We start from the raw sequence: 22933 nt of genomic DNA on the forward strand, positions 1-22933 counted from the left end.
CTAGGCACTTTAGGTAACACATGGAAGATACTGCCCTTATTTGTGTTTATGGGACAAATAGGGAGTTTTTGAAGGGATGATAAGAAAACATTGTTGAAAAATGTCTTTTAATATTTTCAGTGGAGAAACCTGGCATATCATGTTATTCAGGAACCACAATTAATATAACATTGTCATAATCACATTGATAACATGCAGGAATATAATGAGATGGGCATATTGTCTCTGTGATGTCCAGCCCTCAAACCCATAAACCCCATTTAATCATGAGACAACATGAGAGAAACTCAATTTGAGCCTACAAAATACCTGACTGTGACTCTTCAAAAAGTACCAACATCATACAAAACAAGCAAAGACTGAAGGGTGCCTACGCGGCTCATTTGGTTGAGCATCTGCCTTCAGCTCAGGTCATGATCCCAGGGTCCTGGGATCGAGTTTTGCATTGGGCTGCCTGCTCAGTGGGGAACTTGCTTCTCCTTCTCCCTCTGCCCCTCCCTTTGCTTGTGCTCTCTTGCTATCTCTGTCAAATAAATAAACAAAATAGCAAAGATTGAGTAACTCTCAGGTTGGGGTGAAGTGAGGAGACGATGAGACTTAAATGCAATGTGATATTTTAGATTGGATTCTGTAACAGAAAATGTTAGTGGAAAAATTGAAATCTAAACTAAATCTGTGTATCAATATTAAGTTCTTAGTTTTGATAAATATGCCATGGTTATTATATAAGATGCTAATTTTAGGAACCTAGGTGCAGCTCTCTCTAAATCTAAAAATATTTCAAAGTAAGTTGTTGAGGTGGGAGTGTGGATTTCAACTAGGTGGCTCAGTTGGTTGAGCATCCAACTCTTGGTTTCCGCTCAGGTCATGATCCATGGGTTATGAGATTGAGCCCTGCATCAAGCTCCACACTCAGCGGGGAATCTGCTTGAAGATTCTCTCCCTCTGCCCCTCCCTACATGCGTGCTCACTTGCATGCATTCTCTCTCTCTCCTCTCTCTCTCAAATAAAAAATATTTTTTAAAAAAAAGTAAGTTTTTTTTTTTGTTGTTGTTGTTTTTTATGGTATCTCTTTACTCTGGACAATGTACTCCTAAAGTTTGTCTTCCCTACAAAATTATGTTTGTCCTCTTAAATCCAAGAGACCCTTTTGTCTCAAGGTTGGGGAGTCCATTGAGCTTTTACGTACGAGAGACCCCCGTACCCCTAATCCGCGCATAGAGATCGATTATGATCTGCCCTTGACACTTCCCAGGCCCAGCTCCCTCGGCCCCTCCGTCATAGCACAGGCTTCCAATTCAGCTCATGTGCACTCCTCGCTGAGGACTGGATGCTAATGCCAAGCTACCTAGGCCTAAGAATCAAAGGTCCATGACTTTCTTCGCACTCGAGTTTCCCTCGCACAATGGTCCGAGCTTTCGTAAGTGCCCCCACAACACCACATCCCGCCCCCCCCTATAATCCCCACCTCGCCCCCCGTAATACCCCGACCCCAGGCCCGCGGGCATACCCATCCCCAAGATCACCCCCAATATCCCCCCCGTCCTCCCTCAACCTGATACAACCCAGTCCGACCATCTGAAATATCCCCCACACCCGAAAGCCGTACCTCCAGTCTGCAGTAAGTCTGAGCAATAGATTGAGCAGAGCCCCAGCACTTCTTGCCATTTCGGCATACTGTCCTCAGACACGCCCAATCCTACCCGCCTGATGCAACGCAGCACTAGTAAATTGCTTACCCCCCAATACAAGATGGACAGCCCCATTGGGTAGGACCTAGCAGCGGCAATAAGCTTTTCAGATCTCAGTAACGAAACCAAATTAGTGTAATATGCCCCAATGTGAGTGAGCCCCCACCAACATCAATGTACGTACATAACCATAGCCTAACTAAAATATACCTGTATAATCACTCACTCGGCTTGGTAAGTGAGTGGAAGCATAACATGTTAACACAACCCTTTCTGACAGTGATTGGTACCCAGCTGGGCTACAACCTTTTGGTAGCCGTACCCTGTAAAGAGGGGCATTGGCAGTTCCTCCCAAATCAGCACTGTCTCCAAATGTGAGTAGGCTGAGTCAGTCATAAACACTCAAAAAAAAAAAAAAAAGTTTTACTTTGTATTGCTATTCCAAGATGTTAGATGATGAAGTATTTAATGAAATGATCCTTTTTTTTTAATGGCGCATTTCTTTACCATGATGTGTTTGTGGGGTTTTTTGTTGTGTGTTTTTTACCATGGTGTGTTTGACCTAGAGTGGTGGTCAGCAAACTTTTCCTGTAAAGGGCCAGATAGTAAATATTTTTGGTTTTGCAGCCACAAATGGTCTCTTTTGCCTATTTGTCATTGCTTTCCCCTCCTCCCTGCTTTAACCCTTTGAAAATGTGTTTTTTATGTCCTTCACTGTATCTTCATACTTTGTGGTAGTGCCTAAAGTTTGCAGACTAGTATTAAACAATGATCTAAAATCAAGTTTCTGGCTGCAGGTATATTGCCACTGACAAAAAAAAGAAAATCATAAGCATGACTTTAATGGATTTATAAGAAAATGGATATGTAGTTGATCTCTTGCTATGGGCATTTTGGCACAGTCATGGAACATATTCTCTAATAAATATGACACTTGCATAAAACCCATCATACCCTCAAAGTTTGCTATCCAGAGATAAAGTGCCTAGTTTTTAACTCTCAGTTATTTGTTCAAGACCTGTTTTGTTTTTAAATAGGCTAATTGTTAAAGTAGTTTCATCTTTTAATATGTAATGGTGATCTATTTTTCAAAGTTTCAGTATAATCTCTTTTCTCATTTAACCATTAGCTGTTTCATTTTTATAGTTTTATTGCTATAAATCATATTTATGCTTTCAGTGCTTCATTTTACAATCACGTTCTAGTTTCTGCCTCTGATTTAGAGCTAAGCTCTGGCCCTGTTTCTGTCCCAACGTCTTACTTCCAGACCTAGCTGGTGCCCTTTAGGACCATGAAGCCATCCTGGGATCACTGTGGAACAAATATCCTAATGCTCCCAAAAGTTTGAGTGGTTGGATGTCATGCTACATATTTTAGAGATCTACTTTGCTTGCTTCACATAGTTTTTCTAAAAAGCTAGATAGGATCACACATTTAAAGATTTGAGCTTTTATTTCTTCTGTTTGCAATTGTTGTAGAAAATATCTAATAATCTATAAATAACCTATAAATCTTGTATTATAAGCCTTTGTTCTATTTGGCTAAACAGTGCTTAATCCATGGCAGCCCGTTTTAGCAGAAGGGTGTCTGATGAAAACCCATTTAATTTGTTGTGGCATAGGTCTTTCAAGCTTGTCGACAATACTCACAACTGTTAATATCTTCTAAAATTTGTTTTACCAAGATAAATTTCAAGGAGGACACAGAAGATAAAGCAGTAGCATGTGCAGTTTTTAATCAATACTGTTTAATTATCAGTTGAAATAAAAGGGAATTTTTTTACTTAGTAAAATGTTGATTGGGTTTTATTAGCTTTTCTTGTTTTGAATAATTAAGGCTTTTATCTCTCATAGTTCTCTTTATAGATTTGGATTCTATGAAAATGAAACTCTGTTTTTTAAACAATGATAGTTTCTTAAATGGAATACTTTTATTTAGTGATCATAATATTCCTGCTAGAAATTTTATTTTCTCCAAAGCAGGGTCCAGTCTATTGTTACTATCACTGTGCCAACTAGAAGAAAGGGAAATTTAATATGAGTAGTATAAAGAGAAAACATTGGCCTATGATTTCTTAAAAAGTCTCTGAAATCCAACAATTAACTTCTTAAATTAGGAAGAGTACAGATAAAAAAGATCTATTTTCCTACATATATACCTTATGTATTTCAGTATCTTAACATTTTAGAGTTTTGAGCTATAGATAGGATAGTATAACCTTTTATAATCCTTTTTTTTTAATATGGGTATTAGCTCATATATGTAGATCTGAAGTCTGAGTAGTGAGTGAGAGGGCTATGTGTGTATTTGTTCGTTTCTCACTGAGCCATTCTTCTAGAGTCTTTAGGTCAGCTGTCATGTCGGTGCTTTCCTGCTTTGTTCTTTTGAGTCACTCAATGGCTGATGACTGACTGGCTGCTGGAAAGGAACGCTTGCAACAGATGAATGCTGGGGCCCTTCTGTCCTCTCCTCCCCTGTAGCAGCTGCACTCTGCCCTTTCTTTGGCCCTGCTAGGAAAGGAGGGAGTGAGGGAGAGGGCGTGTGTGCGCCTGCGTGCCTGGGGGCTGATTTCTGTCCGTATGTGATACAAGGTTTCTCAAGCACATGGAATGAGATCTTTCCCAAGAAATTCTGTCAAGGCCGGCACACACGGGAAATGTATTTCTATGCTTAGCCTTGTAACTGTGATTGTTTTTTGTTTTATGGGGTAAGAAGAAATTTAGCTCCTGTGACGTAGCTGTGCTCCACCTCTGTATTTACCTGCCCTTTCTTTTTTGAACTCTTCCAGGCAGCAGTATCTGTCCAAAGATCACTATAGTTCCACCTTATGTGAAAAACAGCAGGACCCCACTGGTTGATCAGAATGTATCTAATGAAGAGGCTCAGGGAATAAATGGAAAAACGCCAGCGAAACACTCAGCTGCAAGTCCAAAGCCACAAGGTATGTTTGTTGTTTTAATCAGGTTGGTTGGTTGATTATTGATGAAGACTCTCCAAAAGAATGATAATGACTAGGAAAGAGTTTTAAGCTCTAAATGAGAGATATTGGATGAGTGCGTTTATCTATCTGTTTATTTATGGGGAAAAAAATCAGTCTCATGCAGAGTTGGGTATTTGTTCTCCTAAAACACCTTATACATTTTTCTAATATGGTTCTTTTCTCTTTGCTGAAATTTACATGTCCCCTAAAGGGGACTGTGATCGCTTCATGCATTATGCCTGACCTGGTGCATGGCCTGACTTACTGTTTGTATAATAAATGTCTGACAAATGAATGACTACTATCAGAAAGTCAGTATGACTTGCTAGGTATCAGAGGATCTGTGAAACAGATAATTGTAAAACCGTGCGTAACATTCTTAGTAAGAACATGATTTTATCCTATTCAGGAACTGGGGCTTGAAAAGGCTTCTTAGTAAAGTCATCCACAGAAATTAAAATAAATGAAAGTACAACATTGTACTTTTAAATTTTAAGTCCTCCATTCAAGAATTGAGCAGCCAACAAGGGGAAAACAGTTATAATGGTGGAAATCTTTGAATGTTTTGATTGGGGACCATTTCCTTTTAGCAACAAATCTCTAGTGAACTGGGTATTAGCTTTGAGGAGCACAAAACTACAATTTTGATGATAGTAAGGCCTTTGGAAACATGAACACAAAGCTAAACCCTACTGTGATTTAATGTGTAGTTCCTTCCTAGTAGATTTTTATTTATACCAAATGCTGAACATTCAGCCAAGAAACAATATTGGGCATTTGGGGGGAAAAATTTGTTTGATTTTTGTTGTATTTACTTAAGTCTTATTCTTTGAAAGAAAAGTTGTTACAGAGAGCACATCGTAAAAGAACAAGTGTTACTCTTTAAAGTTCTTACAAAAAAAAATAATAAAGTTCTTACATTTTTTAGGATTTCTTAACATTTTTTAAGACTCTGAAAGAGTCTTAAAGGCACTTAAATAGAAAGGAGCTTAAAATAGAATCTTCCAAATTGTAGGACATTTTTCTTTTTGTTCTCACTAGTAGCTATGTTTGTAGTGGTATGGGGTATGGCTATCAAGTGAGGTCAAATCATTGGTAATTCAAATGAATGGCCCATTCATGAGTTTATAACCTTTTCTTTTGACCATAATTCCTCCCTATATAATTGATATGAATATGAACATAGAATTTTTTTTATCATGATTTAAGCTGTTTTATTTGTAAAATACAAAATTCCATCTTGCTCATTAGACCTGAGCTGACAGAGATCAAATGAGGTAAAAATATAAAAAAATTAATGTAATTCAGTTTTATGTAATTGCCCAGATCACAAACAGGAATTTTGTTATTTAGATAGCCTCTTTTGGGGAAGATGCATTACTTCATTGTTTTTCATAGTTCATCAAGATAAATTACACTAATGTCCTTCCTGAACTGCTATGTGCCAAAATAATCATATTCTTTAGGGAGATAACACTTGATTTTGCTTTTGCTGTTTGTAGTTGTATTAACGTCAATATATTGGTATTTACATACACATTTACTTCCTGTTCTGAATATGGATTAAAATATATAATTTTACATAACTATAGGAGCTACTTCCAGGTACTAAATAAATGACTTAGAGAACATTGAACTTTTGAAGTGCTCCACTCATTGTTTGGGCCCTTCTCTGATTTCCCAGCTAAAATTTTAAACCCCCTGTGACCTTGGACATTTCATATTTCCTCATACCTACTTTATTTTTTCTCATCCATTACAATCTGACCTACCATATATTTCACTCATCCACCTTAGTTTTTTTTCTGCCTTTGTACTGCCAATCCCCACAGCATAGCAGGCCTTCAGCAGTACTTGTTGACTGACTCCCTGCTCCATCACCACATTTCCTCCACTTTGTTTCTGCCGTTATTTGTTTAAAATTTGAAAGAATGTGTGCCATATAGAGAAAAACATTCAGGAAATGAGGCTACATCTTGGTATTGTCAGATCAGCTGCCAAATAAATTGGGCACTGCTTACTTATTGATCAAATAAAAGTGTTCCCCACCCTCTAGTGGAGAGAAGCTTACTTTTAATTTCTCCAAACCCTTAAGAATATTTTGGGGGGGGGGGACGGGGAGGGGGGTGAGTGGGTGGTGGGCACTGAGGGGGGCACTTGATGGGATGAGCACTGGGTGTTATTCTGTATGTTGGCAAATTGAACACCAATAAAAAATAAATTTATTATTAAAAAAAAGAATATTTGGGGGACTGAGACAAAGGAAGGGTTATTAATGGGTACTTCCTACACAGATCAAGGGATTATCACACTGATACCTTTATTTTCACTTCATTGCAAATTCCTTACAAATTATGAATGGTGAGCCTACTGAGGCTTCAAGATCCATTATGTAATTTTAATTGAATTGAAGATTCTTATTTTAGGTAAGTGTTCTCAACTGGAGATAATTTTGCAGCACCCTCACCCATCCCCACCCCATGCATTGCACTTGATATTGTCTAAAGACATTTTTGCTTGACACCACTGGTGACAGTTCCTAATGGCACCTAGTGGGTAAAAGCTAGGGATGTTGTTCAGCATCCTACAATGCACAGACCGACCCTTCCTAAACAAATAATTATCTGACCTGAAATGTCAGTAGTTTGAGAAATTCTGATCTGGATCCTCAATAGAGCTCATAATTAAATCTTTTCTTTTTTTCCCCCTCATGTGGAGTACTAATAATATCATAGCTATAACTTGTTTTAGTGATATCTAGGAGGAGGGCCAATATTAAATATTTATTAGTGGTGATTATGTAGTAATATGTGGAATAACATCAGCTTTATATTTTTGTGTTTCTTAATAAGTTATAGAGATATAGTGTACAGCTTGGTGACTATAGTTAATAATACTGTATTGTGTATTTGAAAATTGCTGAGAAGAGATCCTAAAAGTTCTCATCACATGAAAAAAATTGTAAGATGGATTTTAATTAGACTTTGGTGATCATTTCACAATACATCCAGATATCAAATCCTATTCTATACCTGTAATTAATATAATGTCATATGTCAATTTTATCAATTAAAAAACACCAAGTATTTTTGAACAATTATAGTTTTTAAAACAATGAAAGAGCTAAATTGTAGATTAGATAAGCTTCCATTTGAATCCAAGAGCCTGTAGCTTTTTAAATGGATTCCTTCAATAGTTAGGGCTTGTTTTGCTTCAGCCTCAGAAAATACCCTAAAGCCTTGGAAAACAATGGTTTATTCACTTCATACCAATCCTACCCGTCAAACAAATAAATTACTGAGCAACTTCCAACATAAGTCTTTCTTCTTGTTCACCACTTTTAATATTGGCCTATTTCCTGCCATGCAAGACATAACTCAAAATAACTTCCTTAGCAATTAAAGCTAATAGTTCTTTTTCTCTCAGGAGCTTTGATCCATAGCATTCTCCATAGTTGATTATTTTGATAGAGCATGTTTATTATCACTTATCAATCATTAAACTTTAATGTTTAAAAAAGTTTCATGAACTTTGAAAGCCACACTATTGTTTGAATAATTTAAATATATGTGAGGTACTCAAACCTATTTCATTTGCTTCTAAAGTAAAGCATCCTATGTGTAATGTTACATTCTTAAAGTATAATATGTTATACATTTATAATGTATTAAAAATAACCAGCTATGTAGGATACCTTGCTGCCTCAGTCAGTAGAGCATGCAACTCTTGAACTCAGGGTTGTGAGTTCGAACCCAATGTTGGACACAGAGTTAGTTAAACATGAAATAAAGTAAAGTAAAATAAATTAATTAATATAATAAAATAAAATAGCCAGCCATTGCTTTTCATAGTAAGTAAAATTAGAGCAATCAAAATCCACTGGTCATCTCCAAATTTAAGCTGACAATTTGTTTTTTTTCATGCTCAGTAATTATTTTGGATGGTTGGAAATTTTTTGATAAATTGCTTTGTTCTACTTATGGTCTGTAAAATTGGCTGTAATAGAACCTATTTTACTTACAGTCAACTAGATATCTCAAATTTAGCATATCCGTAACTGTTCTACTGATCTCCTCCCCCAAAATTGCTTTACCTGTTGTGTCCATTGATGACAATTCTGTCCTTCCAGTGGTTCAGGCCAAAGGTCTCCAGAGTCATCCTTGACTCCTCTCTCTTTCTCGCATACCTCACATTTATTCTATCAGAAATCTACTTTTAAAACAGACCTGGAATCTAGCCGTTTCTCACTACCTCCTTCAAAGTACCATTATCTCTTGCCTGAATTTTTGCAGTACTCTCCTGACTCTTCTCCCTATTTCTGCCCTGTTTCCCAACATTCTCAACAAAGCAGCCAGAGAGACATAGTTGGATAGAAGTGCCTGTCATGTTACTCTTTTGCACAGAACTGTGCAATGACTTCTCATTTCACTCAGTCACTCTGCTTACAGTGCACCACCAGGTTCTAAGTTATCAGGCCCTCTCTCTGACCTCAGTACCTACTCTTGCCTGCTTGCTGCTTTGGTGTCAGTCTCATCGTCTTCCATTGTCTCTAGCTTGGTCTCTACTAGATGGAATACTCTTCCCAAAATAACTCCTCTCAACTTCTTCAAGTCTTCTTCAAATCTGAACTTTTCAAAGAGGCCCACTTTGAATACTTTAATATAATACTGCAATCTGCCCTTCCCCTCCATTCCCTATGCTCCAGATCCAAATTATCTTGTTTTTTATTAGCCCTCCCCTCTTTTCTTAGCTCTCACCACCTTCTCATATATGGTTTACTTAATAGGTTTTTTTGTTTCTTTTATTTTGTTCAGATAAGATCAAGTATATAGAACTTAATAAGTATTTCATAAATACTGAGTTAATGAAAAATTAAAATTTAAAGAGACCTTGTATAGATATGGAAAAATTTCTGTAGCTTATATATTTTGAAAATGTCCAGTTCCTAATGTTCTGTTAATTTATACTTCTTCTCTAAATGTATGAGATTTCATATTGCTTGATATCCTTACTGACACTTGGTATTGTCAGATTTAAAATTTTTGGTTAAACTAATGGGGCTGAAGTAGAATCCTATTTTAGATTTAATTTTCATTTCCCTGATTATTAGTAAGGTTGAACAGTTTTTCCTATTTACAACCTTTGGGCTGCAGGGGAAAGAAATAGTAAGTTGAGTTTCAGACATTTTCAACTGGAGGTGCTGATAGAACACCTAGGAGATGTCCAGAGAGCATTTGGAAATGTTGACCTCCATTGGGTAATAGAAAGATCAGAAATGATGAGAGACAGGGTGAAGGAAGGGAAGACAAGAGGTTTTATTTTACTTATCAATTTTCTTTTTTTCACCAAAGTACAAATTATATTCCCCTAAGGCAGTGTTTCTGACACTTTAGCCATTCATGTATCATCTTGAGATTTTTGTCATATACATGTAACATTTGTGCTCTTTTATTTAAAATGTGCATTATTTATTTTCCATTTGTGTTGTCTCCCTTGATGAGTTCCCCCCTTTTTGCTTCTAAAATAATGGTACCCAATGCCCACTTTTATCACCCTCATTAAAGTGTCTCCTCACGAGGAGACACCTGGGTGGCTCAGCGTTTGAGCATCTGCCTTTGGCTCAGGGCATGATCCCAGGGTCCCAGGATCGAGTCCCACATCGGGCTCCCTGCATGGAGCCTGCTTCTCCCTCTGCCTAGGTCTCTGCCCCCCCCCCCTCGAATAAATAAATAAATAAATAAATAAATAAATAAATAAATAAATAAATAAATATTTTTTTTAAAAAAGGGTCTCCTCACAAGACTACAAACTCCTTGATAACATTGATTTGTTCCTTCATGTATTCCACATGCCAAGCACTGTGTGCATGGTTACTATGAATATATTTGTGATCAAAATAAACTTGTTTGTTGCCCTCACAGAATTCCAGCATCGTGGAAGAGAAAAGATTTACATATATATTAAATATTTTATTTCTGGTTTATTTAATACTATTTACGACTACTTAATCATAATAATTTATTGTAAGCACTTTGGAGAAAAAGTACACAATGCTATGAAGCAGTTTGAGATAGACATAATTGAGAAGGGAAAAGTCAGTGGAGTTATCTCTGAGAAACTGGCTGATACATATCTTATTTGAGTCTTCTAAGCATCTAAAGGTATCTGATATATAATAAATAATGTTCACTGAGTAAACTCTAGATGGATAAATTATAACAATTTTTACAGTATTATAAAGAACATATTAACTTCCTTTTTTGAATATTTTAATTAGGAATGTTGACATTATCTCTAATATGTAAACTGACTTTTTTTGATGAGGTATTGTCCTAGTTTGCTATTTTGGTATATATTCTACACAGGAAAGTTTTCCTTAAAATTAACAAATATCACACTTATATAAGTCCCTTCTTTCTCAATGGATACTATATTTAACCATTCCCCCTGAGCATTTCTTGGAAAATAACACCATTTCCATAAAAAGAAGCATGACATTTTCTAATTGGGATTTTCTTGTGTTGAAAGGGAATGAGGTGAATCAATTGTTATACCTCTAGTTTATTGTGATACTTTTTTTCCCTTCTTTGTAAGAATTGATAACTCACATTGAAATGATGACATCTAGGCCAGTGAGCATCAGGCAACTGTCAGCTGAGTTTATAGAAGAAATGAGATGACTGAAAGCCAGAGTAACCAGCTGGGGGAAATTGGGGCATGTAATTAGAAGGAGATATGATTCCCGACCCTTCCTCTGGAAGTCAGGGCAAGGATTTAAAAAAGGAAGAAGGAGATCATTTTATTTGATTTGTTAGAACCAGTTATAGAAAAATGCATACATGTTACATAATCCTTTACTCAGAATGTTAATCTTAGAGGAAAATTATATTGGTTTTCAAAATTGAAGTAATTACTGTACTGATGAAGCAAGCACTTATGGCATATTTCTCATCTATAGGATTTCTCCTCTGTTAGAGAAATTCTGTAGATTTTATTTAATATTTCAGGAAATGATCCATTAACTAAGTGAAGGACTTACTACTAACAAATAATTTGTGGTATATTAATGCAAGCCAACTATTAATATAGCAGACAATAATAATAAAACTCCTATAATCCCCTTTTGCTGGTTTTATAATAGGGAGCAATGCTGGTAGAGGAAGGAAGTAGAGTCTGGGTATGAGTCATAAAATCAGATCCACCTTATTCCTCCAGGGCAATCACTTAATCACTTGATCACTCTGAATCTTCCTAGACATAAGAGGTGAATAATGCTACCTACCTCAAAGAACTGTAATGTGAAAATTTTCACCTAAGATCGAATGAGATCTAGTGCTTTTGTTAAATGGGAAGATGGTATAGTAATTACTGTTGTTTGATATTGTTTTGTTGACTTTTATATATAATTTACTAGCTCTTGATTCTGTTATATTAGTTATCACTCCTATAATTAGAAAAACGAACCACTTGAATCTTGGAGATGGGATTTCAGTAGGGCATAGCAAATGTCCAAGGCAGGTAGAGATCCTTTGGTTAAGATTCAGTACAAATTTGACAGACCCCTTTACAAAAATTTGATAATGCTAAAGACTTTTGCACCCAGGTCACCAGAGTTTCATTTGTTATGGAATACCTATCACGGAAATACTGAATTCTTTGAATTATTTTTCTACAGTGCCTCCAAAGCCATTATATCTGCGGAATTCACCTTCTTCCAAAATACACCAAACCCCCAGGCATAAAGCTTTATCTAGTGCAGAACCAAGGATGGAAAAGGAAGTTAAACCTGCCTCTGCTTCTTGTGTTTCAAAAGAAAAACCCAGTAAGGTATCAGATCTCATCAGTCGCTTTGAAGGAGGCAGGTAAGAGCTCATTTACAATGCGAGAAGGAAGAGGGGAGAAGAAAGTGGGGGGGTGGGGGGGTGTTTTTTTAAAGATGATAGAGTAATAAATTTTCTTTTTTTCTTTTTCTTTCTTTCTTTCTTTCTTTCTTTTTTTTTTTTTAAATAATAGATTTTCTAAATCAAGTATTTTATCCTACTAGGTTTGGGAGGCTTTTAGAAAGAGTAAATTTTAAAAATACTTAATCTTGCCCTAATATGAATTGTCATTTACTATATATTACCTATGTGTAGCCCTCTCTGTTGCTTTTTCATCACATTGTGTGCTGTATAGATCAATAGATACACACTCTCATTTCCTTTGTATCTGCCTATGTCATTTAGTGTTATTCCTTGGGGTCATGTTTTTGGCAACTAGATGTCTGGGTTTGGGAAGGCAGAGCTTGTTTCTCCTTTTCTCACTTTATATGTTTGTGGCTATACTTTCTGCAGGCCTGTGCTATCTCTGTGGCCTTCTTTCTGACCCACTTTTATTTACTGTGAATCTTCAGTATCCATTCAGCTCCCATCCTCCTCTCCCTACTCCATTGTATCATACTAGGTGTTGTGAGGAGATACTGCCAATAGCAAAATTCATGCTGAATTTCAGTTTTGTATTTATTAGATACAATTTTATATTCTTTAGCCCTAAGGTTTCAAAAAAGGTAGGTAAGATGTGTATTTCTCACTTAAAGATAAAAATAAACTCACATAAGTTGCTTTTCTCCTATATGACCTCAATTGCTTTTTCTTAAAATTCCCATCACTGACATAAATAGAATAAAAAAAAATTATCAGAAGGATATTATCTGTCACCAAAAGTCTGCATTTAATTAAACAATGTATATAACCTCCCTTTCATCCTTGAAGCCAAATATTTCCATTCATTCCAATGTAAATGGAATGGTTTCCCACTAGGTGATTTCATTATTTATTTGCAAGATTTATTGTTATTTAAATAGTGGATCATAGCTTGGAAATACTTCAAAAATCTTCTGAAAATTGTGACCAAGTACAAAACTGCAATGTCCTTCACTTAAAATGAGACTATATTTAGTAACAAGTTCTTGAGAAGAAAAAGTAGTTCAGAAGCCTGTCTTCATTTCCATTCCCAATCAATTGTGGGAACTTGAGTCATAAATATTTAAACTTCAACATCTCTTCCTCTGAATCAAGAATTTTAATACCTTTGCTATCTTAAATCACAGGAATCTTTACTGGAATGATTTAATTCTACTTTAAATTTTTTTGTTTCTCGGGGCAAGTTGATTGAGTAGCACAGAGAGTGACCCTTGGTGTTTGCAGATTCTCAGGGCCATATTCGATGACTACATAATATCAGGAAGGGCTGGAGCCCTGACCCCTCTCTATAGTGCAAACCAGATTTGGGAGGAGCTGTGGGAAGCCCTTAAGGGGTCAGTATTGAAAGGCTGAGCCTTCTGATTTCTCACCATTTTGGTAACCGACTGTTTGCATTCTTGTCTATACACAAAACATACATAGTTTTTCCAGCTAGTACCACTTTCCTTTAACTCTTTCAGACTTCACAGATTCAAAGACATTTTTTGATGCAAAGTTTGAAGGTTTTTTTCCTAAGGAGAGATGTGTTGTAACTTAGAACATTTTGAACACACTTATTGCAAGTGCAGGTAGAATGTAATGTGAGCGTTTTGGCAAATCTGGGACAAATCTGGTAAATGGGTGTTACTGTGAGAGAGTCTCCTGCCAATATGAAAAATGATTATATGTTCTTAGTTATTACCAGTAGGAACCAGCCCTAAAAGTGTATGAGTGGGTTAATGTTGCATTGAGTCTATAGGACTTGAATGGGAAGTTGTATTTCCTGTTGAGTGATGTCCATGTGCCTACAGTAGGTGTAGCCTTCAGATTTTACCCCAGTTGTTACAGCTTTACACTAGCATTTTGTGGAATAGAGATCCAGCAGGCCAAGTTACCATAAAGAAACGGACCACGTGTAAACGGACATGAAGAGTGGGGCTGTAGATTACCACACTGGAAGACTTTACCTATATATCAATATTTTACTTTTTGCAGTAATGCAAATAACTAATATTTATATGAGTGATTTGGAGTATGTATTTGGAGCACATGAATTTTATTTATTATCTATGCATGTCTGTATCACTATGTTTTCTTTCTTTCTGTCTTTCAAGTGTAAGAGAAACTAGTCTTGGGGCAGCCCAGGTGGCTCAGTGGTTTAGCGCTGCCTTCGGCCCAGGTTGTGATCCTGGAGACCCAGGATCGAGTCCCATGTCAAGCTCCTTGCATGGAGCCTGCTTCTCCTTCTGCCTGTGTCTCTGCCTCTCTCTCTCTTGCATGAGTAAATAAATAAAATCTTAAAAAAAAAAAAAAAAGAAAGAAAGAAACTAGTCTTTTTAACCTATGAAAGATTTCAGGATTTTAGAAAGAAATAACATTTTGTACAAAACTGAACACTGGTTTTTCCTAAGGATGCTTCAAGGCCAACTGTTTTTCCCCCTTCGTCTGGCATCCACAAAACAGCAGGAATACATATATTGGTTCAACCACTGCTTTTACTGACCTATCGCCACCTTATCTCTATCCCACCTCCATGTGAATATCTCCTGGATATCACTTATACAGCAAATTCTTGCCTTTCATCCAAAACAGTCCATTCCAAAAATCCTAAGCAAGCCTAAAGTTGGTTCAGAGGACCTGCTGAAGATCTTTCTGCTGGGTTTCTGGACACTGACGTAGGCAGGAAAAGGAAGGCCATACCACTGAAATCTCCAAGGACCATTTGAGAAATCATCTAGGCCAAGGGTATACTTCCCTAGAAGGCAAATATGAACGGTGGAGTATATGACACTTATTTACATTGACGGCCACCAACTTTTATATATATGGTATTTTCCCTTGCCAAATTTTTCCTTTCCTTCCTGTGATGCTGAGCTTACCATGGCTTTTATTACTTTCTTGCCGTCTGTGGTTATTCTCTGTCCCATTCTCCAGTCCAGATCAGCAGTATCTGGGAAGAGTAGGAAGAATGAAGGGAGAAGATAACACATACCTGAGCATTGTTCATGGACCATGCTGCTGTGTCCTCTAGCCCATAACTTCTATCTGCACTGGAGAAGAGGACAGACCTGGATTTTCTTCTCATGTTTTTTAGCCTGTAACTTCTATCCACACTGGGGAAGAGGCCAGACATAGACTTTCTTCCCATGTTTTGTGTGCAGGCTATTTACCTGCTCCTCATTCTCCCCTTCATGTTCTGGTATATTAAAATGTGGGGTGAAGACCAGGGATGAAGGGTGAAGGGTGAAGACTTCATGGTTCAGACTCTAGCTGTATCATTTCTTAGCAATGTGACATCACTGCCTTATGCAAGTTTCTAAGGTTCAATTTCTCTATTTTGGGGTCCTGTATTAGAATTATTATGAGGTTGAAACAAACCATGTGAAGAATACCATGTACTTTCCAGCACTTAATAAATGCTAGCTACTGTTATTGAGTGACTGCCATGATCACTGTTACAATCCCCGTTACTCATTGTTGAGCACTGAGCACTTTCCATATGCCCAGCCCTGTGCTACAAGGTGGGAAGAGAGCAGAGAATGAGGTAGGCATGATCTGCACCCTCACAGAGTAGAAGTCTGTGTTCATTTTATCTCCTTATTAGGTCATAGGAATCTTTCCAAGACTGCAGCCCAGAGATTTATGTTTTTCCTCCCTGGAATCCTAGATTAAAATTTTATGCAAATATTTGTATATTGGCAGTTAGGTTCTATTGTACTATTAGGGTTATATATAATATCAAATAATAACAAGGGCTTTATGGAAAATTAAAACGAAATATGTAGTTTATGGTAGAGTGCACTTAAAATAGAATAATCCAAGAAAACCTCTTTGAGGTGACATCTGAACAGAATCCTGAATGATAGGAAGGAGTCAGCCACACCGATGTCTTGGGGCAGGTATTCCTGAGCAGAGAGCACAACAGCTACAGAGACCTTTAGATGTGCACTTTGGCTTGTTGGGAGTGTGGGAACAGCAGGAAGGCAGGAGTGGCAAGAGCTCAGTGAGTGAGTACAAAGGGAATTGAACAAGGCCAGGGCCAGTGGAGGGCTCATGTGTACAGAATCCTCGGTGGGGGGGTCAGGATCCCAGATTTACCTTCTAAGTGTACAGGGTGCCACAGTTCAACCTCTGTGGTTGACTCGGGGAGACTGGATTTGAGAGGACCGAGACTGGAAACAGAGAAGTCAGTTAGGTTATGGCAGCAGAGGTAAAGTTCTGAGAATGTGTTCTGCTTTCTAAACAGAAGTAACCTTTGATTTCTAACCTATTCATCAATTGGGGTCTGACTGTACTTGTTTTTAATCTGTACAAAAGCGGGGCACCTGGTTGGCTCAATAAGTTAAGCCTTCGGCTCAGGGTCATAATCTTGGGGTCTTGGGATCCAGCCCCAAGCAGGGAGCCCGCTTATCCCTCTCCCCCTGCTCATGCTCTCTCTCCCTCTCGAATAAATAAATAAATAATTGATTGATTGATTAATTAATTAATTAATTAATTAATCTTTAAAAATATATGAAAGTGAAAATCTTGGGAAAAGATGGCTTTAAAAAAAAAAAAGATGGCTTTAACTATAAATATTTCTCACATCTAGTCCTTACTGGCGAGACCTGCTGATAAACAACACGAGGAAATGTTCCAGACCCTATAGCAAATGCTCAGTCTTATCTTTTTACTTAAATGTTTATTTGTGTGTGGCATCCCAGAAGACTGAGAACTATACTCAGCTATGCTAATCAATGTTTCTAAAACCATCAAAGGAAAAAGTCTTCACTTTTCCTTTCAGTTGGAATAAGCTGGTCTGTCTTCTAGAACTTTGCCAGTGTTCTCATGCTTCTTTTGTATTATATCTTTTAGCACATTATCAACTTACAGTGATTTGAAGAAAGATTCTGGTGTGAACCTGAATGTTCCCAGAACCCCAGGAAGGCATGGACTGACAACCACCCCTCAGCAAAAGCTCCTCTCCCAGCAACCACCACAGAAGCAGGAAAATGACACAGATCCAACTCAGGGTGTACAGACTGGTGTGGCTAATGGTGTTATGGCAGCACAAAACCAGATGGAATGTGAGGAGGATAAAGCGGTCACTCTTAGCCCAGAGACTCCTGTTCAAACTTCTGAACCCTTGCTTGCTGTGAATTTAGTGAACGGTGAAGGAGAGGAGGAAGCAACCACACGCCCCGCAACCCCCACAGCAAATGACTATGATGGAAATGCTTCTGACAGTAGCTGCAGGACTCCCAGGGTCAGCCAGGTGCTCCCCCCGGAAGAAGGAAGGGCAGACGTGGAAGCCAAGATGCAAGAGCGGGAAGATGGAGAAAGCCCTCTGGAACCAGAGCAGCTGGACCAGCACCCGGAGATGAAGGTAACGCATGAGCCTAGCTCATAAGTAGGAGGAAGCACCAACTGTTCCACTACTGTTTTTAAAAACTCTACTTAATAGCACCCGTGAAATGAATGAGTCAGATCACCCACACCACCAGTTAAATAATTTTTAAGCTTTAGCTGCTAATGGTTGCTTCCCCTAACTCTGTGAGGAAATATTTCACTTTTTCTGGTAGTTTCTGTTGATCTTCCTATTATGATTTGAAAAGTCCAATCATTCTGAAGACTTTATTATAGGAAAACCATAAGCTTATTGTTTTCACTTACAGAGGAAGAAGACGTTCTTTGTTGGGGAATATCTATGGGCTAATATTTATGGGCTAAGCAAGAGGAAGTTGTATAGTTTTTGCTTTTCAGATGTTTCTAGTCTGAAAGAGTAACTTGGACTAGCAAATACTTCATGAAAGGACACAGATATGGAATATTCAAAAACTATTCAACAGATTGTAACCATTACTCATTCCAGGCTTCTAAATTTTTTTACATATTTCTAGCTAATATAGTTTTATTTTTATTTTTTTTTTTAAATTTTTTTTTAATTTTTTTATTCATTTATGATAGTCACACAGAGCGAGAGAGAGAGAGAGAGAGAGGCAGAGACACAGGCAGAGGGAGAAGCAGGCTCCATGCACCGGGAGCCCGACGTGGGACTCGATCCTGGGTCTCCAGGATCGCGCCCTGGGCCAAAGGCAGGCGCCAAACCGCTGCGCCACCCAGGGATCCCTATTTCTAGCTAATATAGTTTTAAAACAATTGGCTTACTCTTGGATTTAGAAGCCTCTCTAAAGATCATCTTAATTAAGCAATTAAGTTCCAGAAAGCTGAAATGATTTTTCACAGCAGTAGCCTGGACACTTGGTGCCCTGATTCACAGGCCAGTACTGTGTCCCTGATGCAAAAAGAATCACAAACTTAAGTGCCTAAATGCAGGAATTATCAGTGATTACAGCATCCACGAGTAATGTACTAGAGAGAGGTGAGGCTATGGCAAACTAGAAGTTCAAATAGTTTCTAAAGAGGGCTACAGTTCAGTGAACTGCTTAAATGACGTATCTGCCTGTATGCAAAATCTAAGCTCATAAGGACTGATTTGCTGGTGGGATATATCCATGATTTACCTGTACTACGGCAGAAGCTTTGATACAATTCTAGTAACAAGACCATTGCATTTGTGTTCTTTATTCATGTCAATATGGTGGAAGGATTAATAAATTTGGCTTTTATAAAGTACCTGGAAGTTCTCAGATCAAAGATGCAATAAAAGCATCATATAGTTCCCTGGAATATAAAAGAGTTCCCATTACTCAGTCTCTCTTTTTGATTATAAATAACAATGTGTGTAGGAGAGTTAAGAATTGAAAATTTGGCAATTATAGGAAAATCTGTAAATGACAAATCCAAGTCCTAAATCTATTTAGAGTTTTTTTATGGTGCTGTGCCATAAGTGGCATTAATATAGGAAGAAATTCAAAAGGACTGATACTGAAATATCAGAGTAAAAAGTGATTGTTTGATGTCTTTAGAACTCTAAGTAAAATAAAATCCACGTTATGGTACAGTTTCACTGACCCTGAAAACAAACCCAAAGAGACAAAAAGCCAGGAATTTATTTTCTTCCAGTTAGTGAATTAATTTTAAGTGCTGACTCTCAAGCGGGGAAGGTTTAAATAAGGAAGTGGGTGGGAGAAAAGTGAGTCATACTTGGTGACATTATCTGAAACGTTAAAGAAACAGGACATTGCAAAGTGAATCTCTTCACTACATCTTAATGTAGTGGTATATTTTAGTGCCGCTGTGCTTAAACCATGGTGAACAGAAGAGAAGGTTAGAAGTAAGAAGCTCAAGACTCCTACATTTGTCCTTTTATAGTTGGGATGATGCCACCAGCGAGTATTTATAAAACAGTAAGAGCTATTCTTATTAATATTTTCATTGGTAATCCCTGTAGTTGCTAGGTAGTACTTTTTTTTTTCCTGTCTTGTATTATTATCTGTACATTCTCATGGATGAGCCTTATTTGGTTTGGGAGAGGCTTAAATAGGGGCTTTCTTATTAAACTAGTGAAATGAAATAGTATAGCCGGCCTTTCTCCTAAATGGGAATGTAAGTAGTGGATGGCACATGCTATATGTGGGAAGAAAAATGCAATTTTCTCTGCGGAGCTGTTGATACAAAAATACCACGTGTGTATCTCATCTAAAAGGGAGTATTAGGATTTAATTTCTACATGGTGAGAATATGTTCTGCTTTGCTGCTGTGGTGTCTGTTACATTGTCTTTGTTCAATTAACATTTCTAACACTTATGTTAGAATGGTAAATTTTATGTTATATGTATTTTGTCAAAGTTAAAAACGAAAAATGAGATTTTTAAAAAGTTAGTGTAGTATATGGTAGAATGATTGGAACCAGGAAGTTTTGGTGCTGCTTCTGGCTTGTCCACTAACTATTAGTATGACCTTAAAGTAATCAATTAAATTATTTGTGCCTTTAGTTAAAGGATATAAACCGGGTATGATCATAAAGTCCTTTATAGTGATATTGTAATAATAATTCTCTGCTGTTGTTCATGGGTATCTTCATTCATTAGCATAGCCCCCCATATTGTCAGCTGCTTCTTGAACAGTCTAATGTGTTGAACCTCTAAGATACAGTGGAATATCTGAGTTTCACTATACAGACAACTGAAAAAAAATCCTTCAATCTTTATATAATCTGATATAGAGACTTATATCAGACTTAGCTACATTTAAACCAGTGTTAAATGTAATGGCTATTTCTTAAATGCCTGCCACGAGTGGGAAAAGGAGGGATCAGAGGGTGAAGGAATAGGAGCAGAGTAGAGTCAAAAAGATAGTTTGGAAGGCAGGCACACATGAAAATAAATCTTGAACAGTCATTATTAATGAGAACTGACTTGAAAATCATCTCAGCTTGAGCTTGTGTAATTTTCACTGCTATCTAGTGTATTTTGATCAAGAATCACTTCAATGGTGAATACAGAATATTGTTACTTTTACTATGTAAAAGATAAAGAATACCTACTTCATTGAAACTACTGTCCTTACTGCACTTTAGCAAAGCTACACTCCTCCAATATTTAAACTGTTTGCAACATCAGTGATCTAGAATATAGCCAGACACCTCTAAGTAAGCAGATAGTTTTTTTTTTTAAACCTCTGAACTAAATGAAAATTGTGAGTACTTGGTGACACCTTTAGCTCTTACCCATAAGGTGTTATCAGTATTTTCAAATTAAAGTTAATTATGTATTACAAGAGATTAAAAGACTGAAGTCTACTAAGGAGGAAATGTCGTTATAAGGAACATTAAAACCCATAAATGACAGGGGGCAGAAGAATGTCACATGTGCAAGCAGAGCTGCATACTTGAGGGCATCAGGGGTAACAGTGTTATAATCCTGTTTGGCATCACGAATTTGGGTTATCATAAATAGCTTAACTATATTAAGAGACTCAGGTAAATGGGTCAGGACATTTTAGAATGAATTTCATTTAAAAAAATTTTTTTTCTCAGATTTATGTGCTTCAGTGGGTAAGCTTCATTAGAAATGCATTAATGCAGAATGCATTCATTGATTATGCCATCTAATAAACACTTCTTTTTTATAGTTTTCATGAGCCTTTTAATATCCAAGATATATTTTAGCAGGTTGTATTTGTAGATCTCTCTAAGATTTATTCACTGTTTCCTTCTTCTGTATTTCATATTGTATAAGCCAGATATAAATATGCAGATGTGCAGTTTCTAAGACTAAAGTTGATATAAATTACAAATCTGCTGTTGGCAACATGAGCTCAGGAAGCAGTTTTATCAAGAATATTTTACATTTTAAGTCAATCATTTTGCCAAAAATGAAAAAAATTATATAATAAAGTGAGGAATTGATGAAGATAGAAATTTGGTAGAACTGATAGAGAATTGATAATTTTTTTAAAAAACCTAGATTTTGAGGCACTGGGTGGCTCAGTCAGTTAAGTGTCTACTTTGGCTCAGGTCATGATCCCAGCCAGGGTCCTGGGATAGAGGCCTGCCACATCAAGCTCTCTGCTCAGCCAGGAGTCTGCTTTCTCTACCTCTCCCTTCTCCCCATGCTTGTTCTGTGTCTCAAATAAATAAAATCTTAAAAAAAGAAAAACTTAAGGTTTTTTTCTACTTGTTTTTTGATTATAATTTTACTTATATTTTAATATGAAACTTGAGAGTTTATAACCTTTGAACATACTCCCTAAAATTAAAAAGATTATCATCTCTTAAGGAAAAGAATAACAGAATCAGATTCAGAAGTATTGCAAATTGAAAACCAGTGCTGTAATCCAGGTTAACTCACTTTTCCTTTTTTTCCTTTAATTTCACTTAAATGTAAAGCTTAACACTGTTGATTTTGCAGGATGTAATATGAGGTATCAGAATTTTCTGGGAGTTCAAACATAATGCTGACCTTGGTTGTCTTTTTTAATGATGGGCTGCAAGTTCTTTCCTTGTGAGGCTTTAAATTTCTTTCTCTTCACTTCTTGAAAAATAAAGGAGGACAGCTGTTGAGATCATGTTAGACTTGAAGACAAATAGTAAGTTACTCCTTAGCTATTTCTTCTCTTGCCAACTCAGCTTCCATTCCAAGAATGTGAAAGACAGCAGGAGCAATGGCATTATCCAGCTTCACTAACCAGTCTTTGTTGTTGCTAGCATTACAGTGAAAGTTCTCACTGAAACTGTAAGAGTTTTAAAGCAATGTGTTGAATAACAGAAAAGTTGTCCCACTAACCATATGGATGGTTCATAAAAGTCTTAAAGATAGCTTTTCTCTATTCACTTAGAAATAAATGGTGGATTTAGAAAGTCCTTTATTTTGTGGAGGCTCCATTTAGTATATTGGAAAGGTGTAAGAAAGCAAACTGAGACAAAAATGCACTTCAAA

The 22933-nt window shown here is 37.0% G+C and overlaps 1 protein-coding gene across 7 annotated transcripts in view; it reads left to right on the plus strand.

Moving 5' to 3' along the window:
* FGD4 (FYVE, RhoGEF and PH domain containing 4) overlaps nucleotides 1-22933 on the plus strand; it is a 208047-nt gene that overhangs the window by 135513 nt on the left and 49601 nt on the right. For 6 of the 7 annotated variants that reach the window (XM_055318855.1, XM_055318854.1, XM_055318856.1 and 3 more), the window contains exons 2-4: nucleotides 4480-4632; nucleotides 12347-12533; nucleotides 17466-17976. In XM_055318855.1, coding sequence (XP_055174830.1) covers nucleotides 4480-4632; nucleotides 12347-12533; nucleotides 17466-17976 — 851 coding nt within the window. Of the gene's footprint in view, nucleotides 1-4479; nucleotides 4633-12346; nucleotides 12534-17465; nucleotides 17977-19793; nucleotides 19901-22933 lie in introns of those variants that run through there. The other variant, XM_055318860.1, reaches the window with a different exon arrangement.

Source organism: Nyctereutes procyonoides, unplaced genomic scaffold (assembly GCF_905146905.1).
Source record: "Nyctereutes procyonoides isolate TBG_1078 unplaced genomic scaffold, NYPRO_anot_genome, whole genome shotgun sequence".
NCBI classification, from domain to species: domain Eukaryota; kingdom Metazoa; phylum Chordata; class Mammalia; order Carnivora; family Canidae; genus Nyctereutes; species Nyctereutes procyonoides.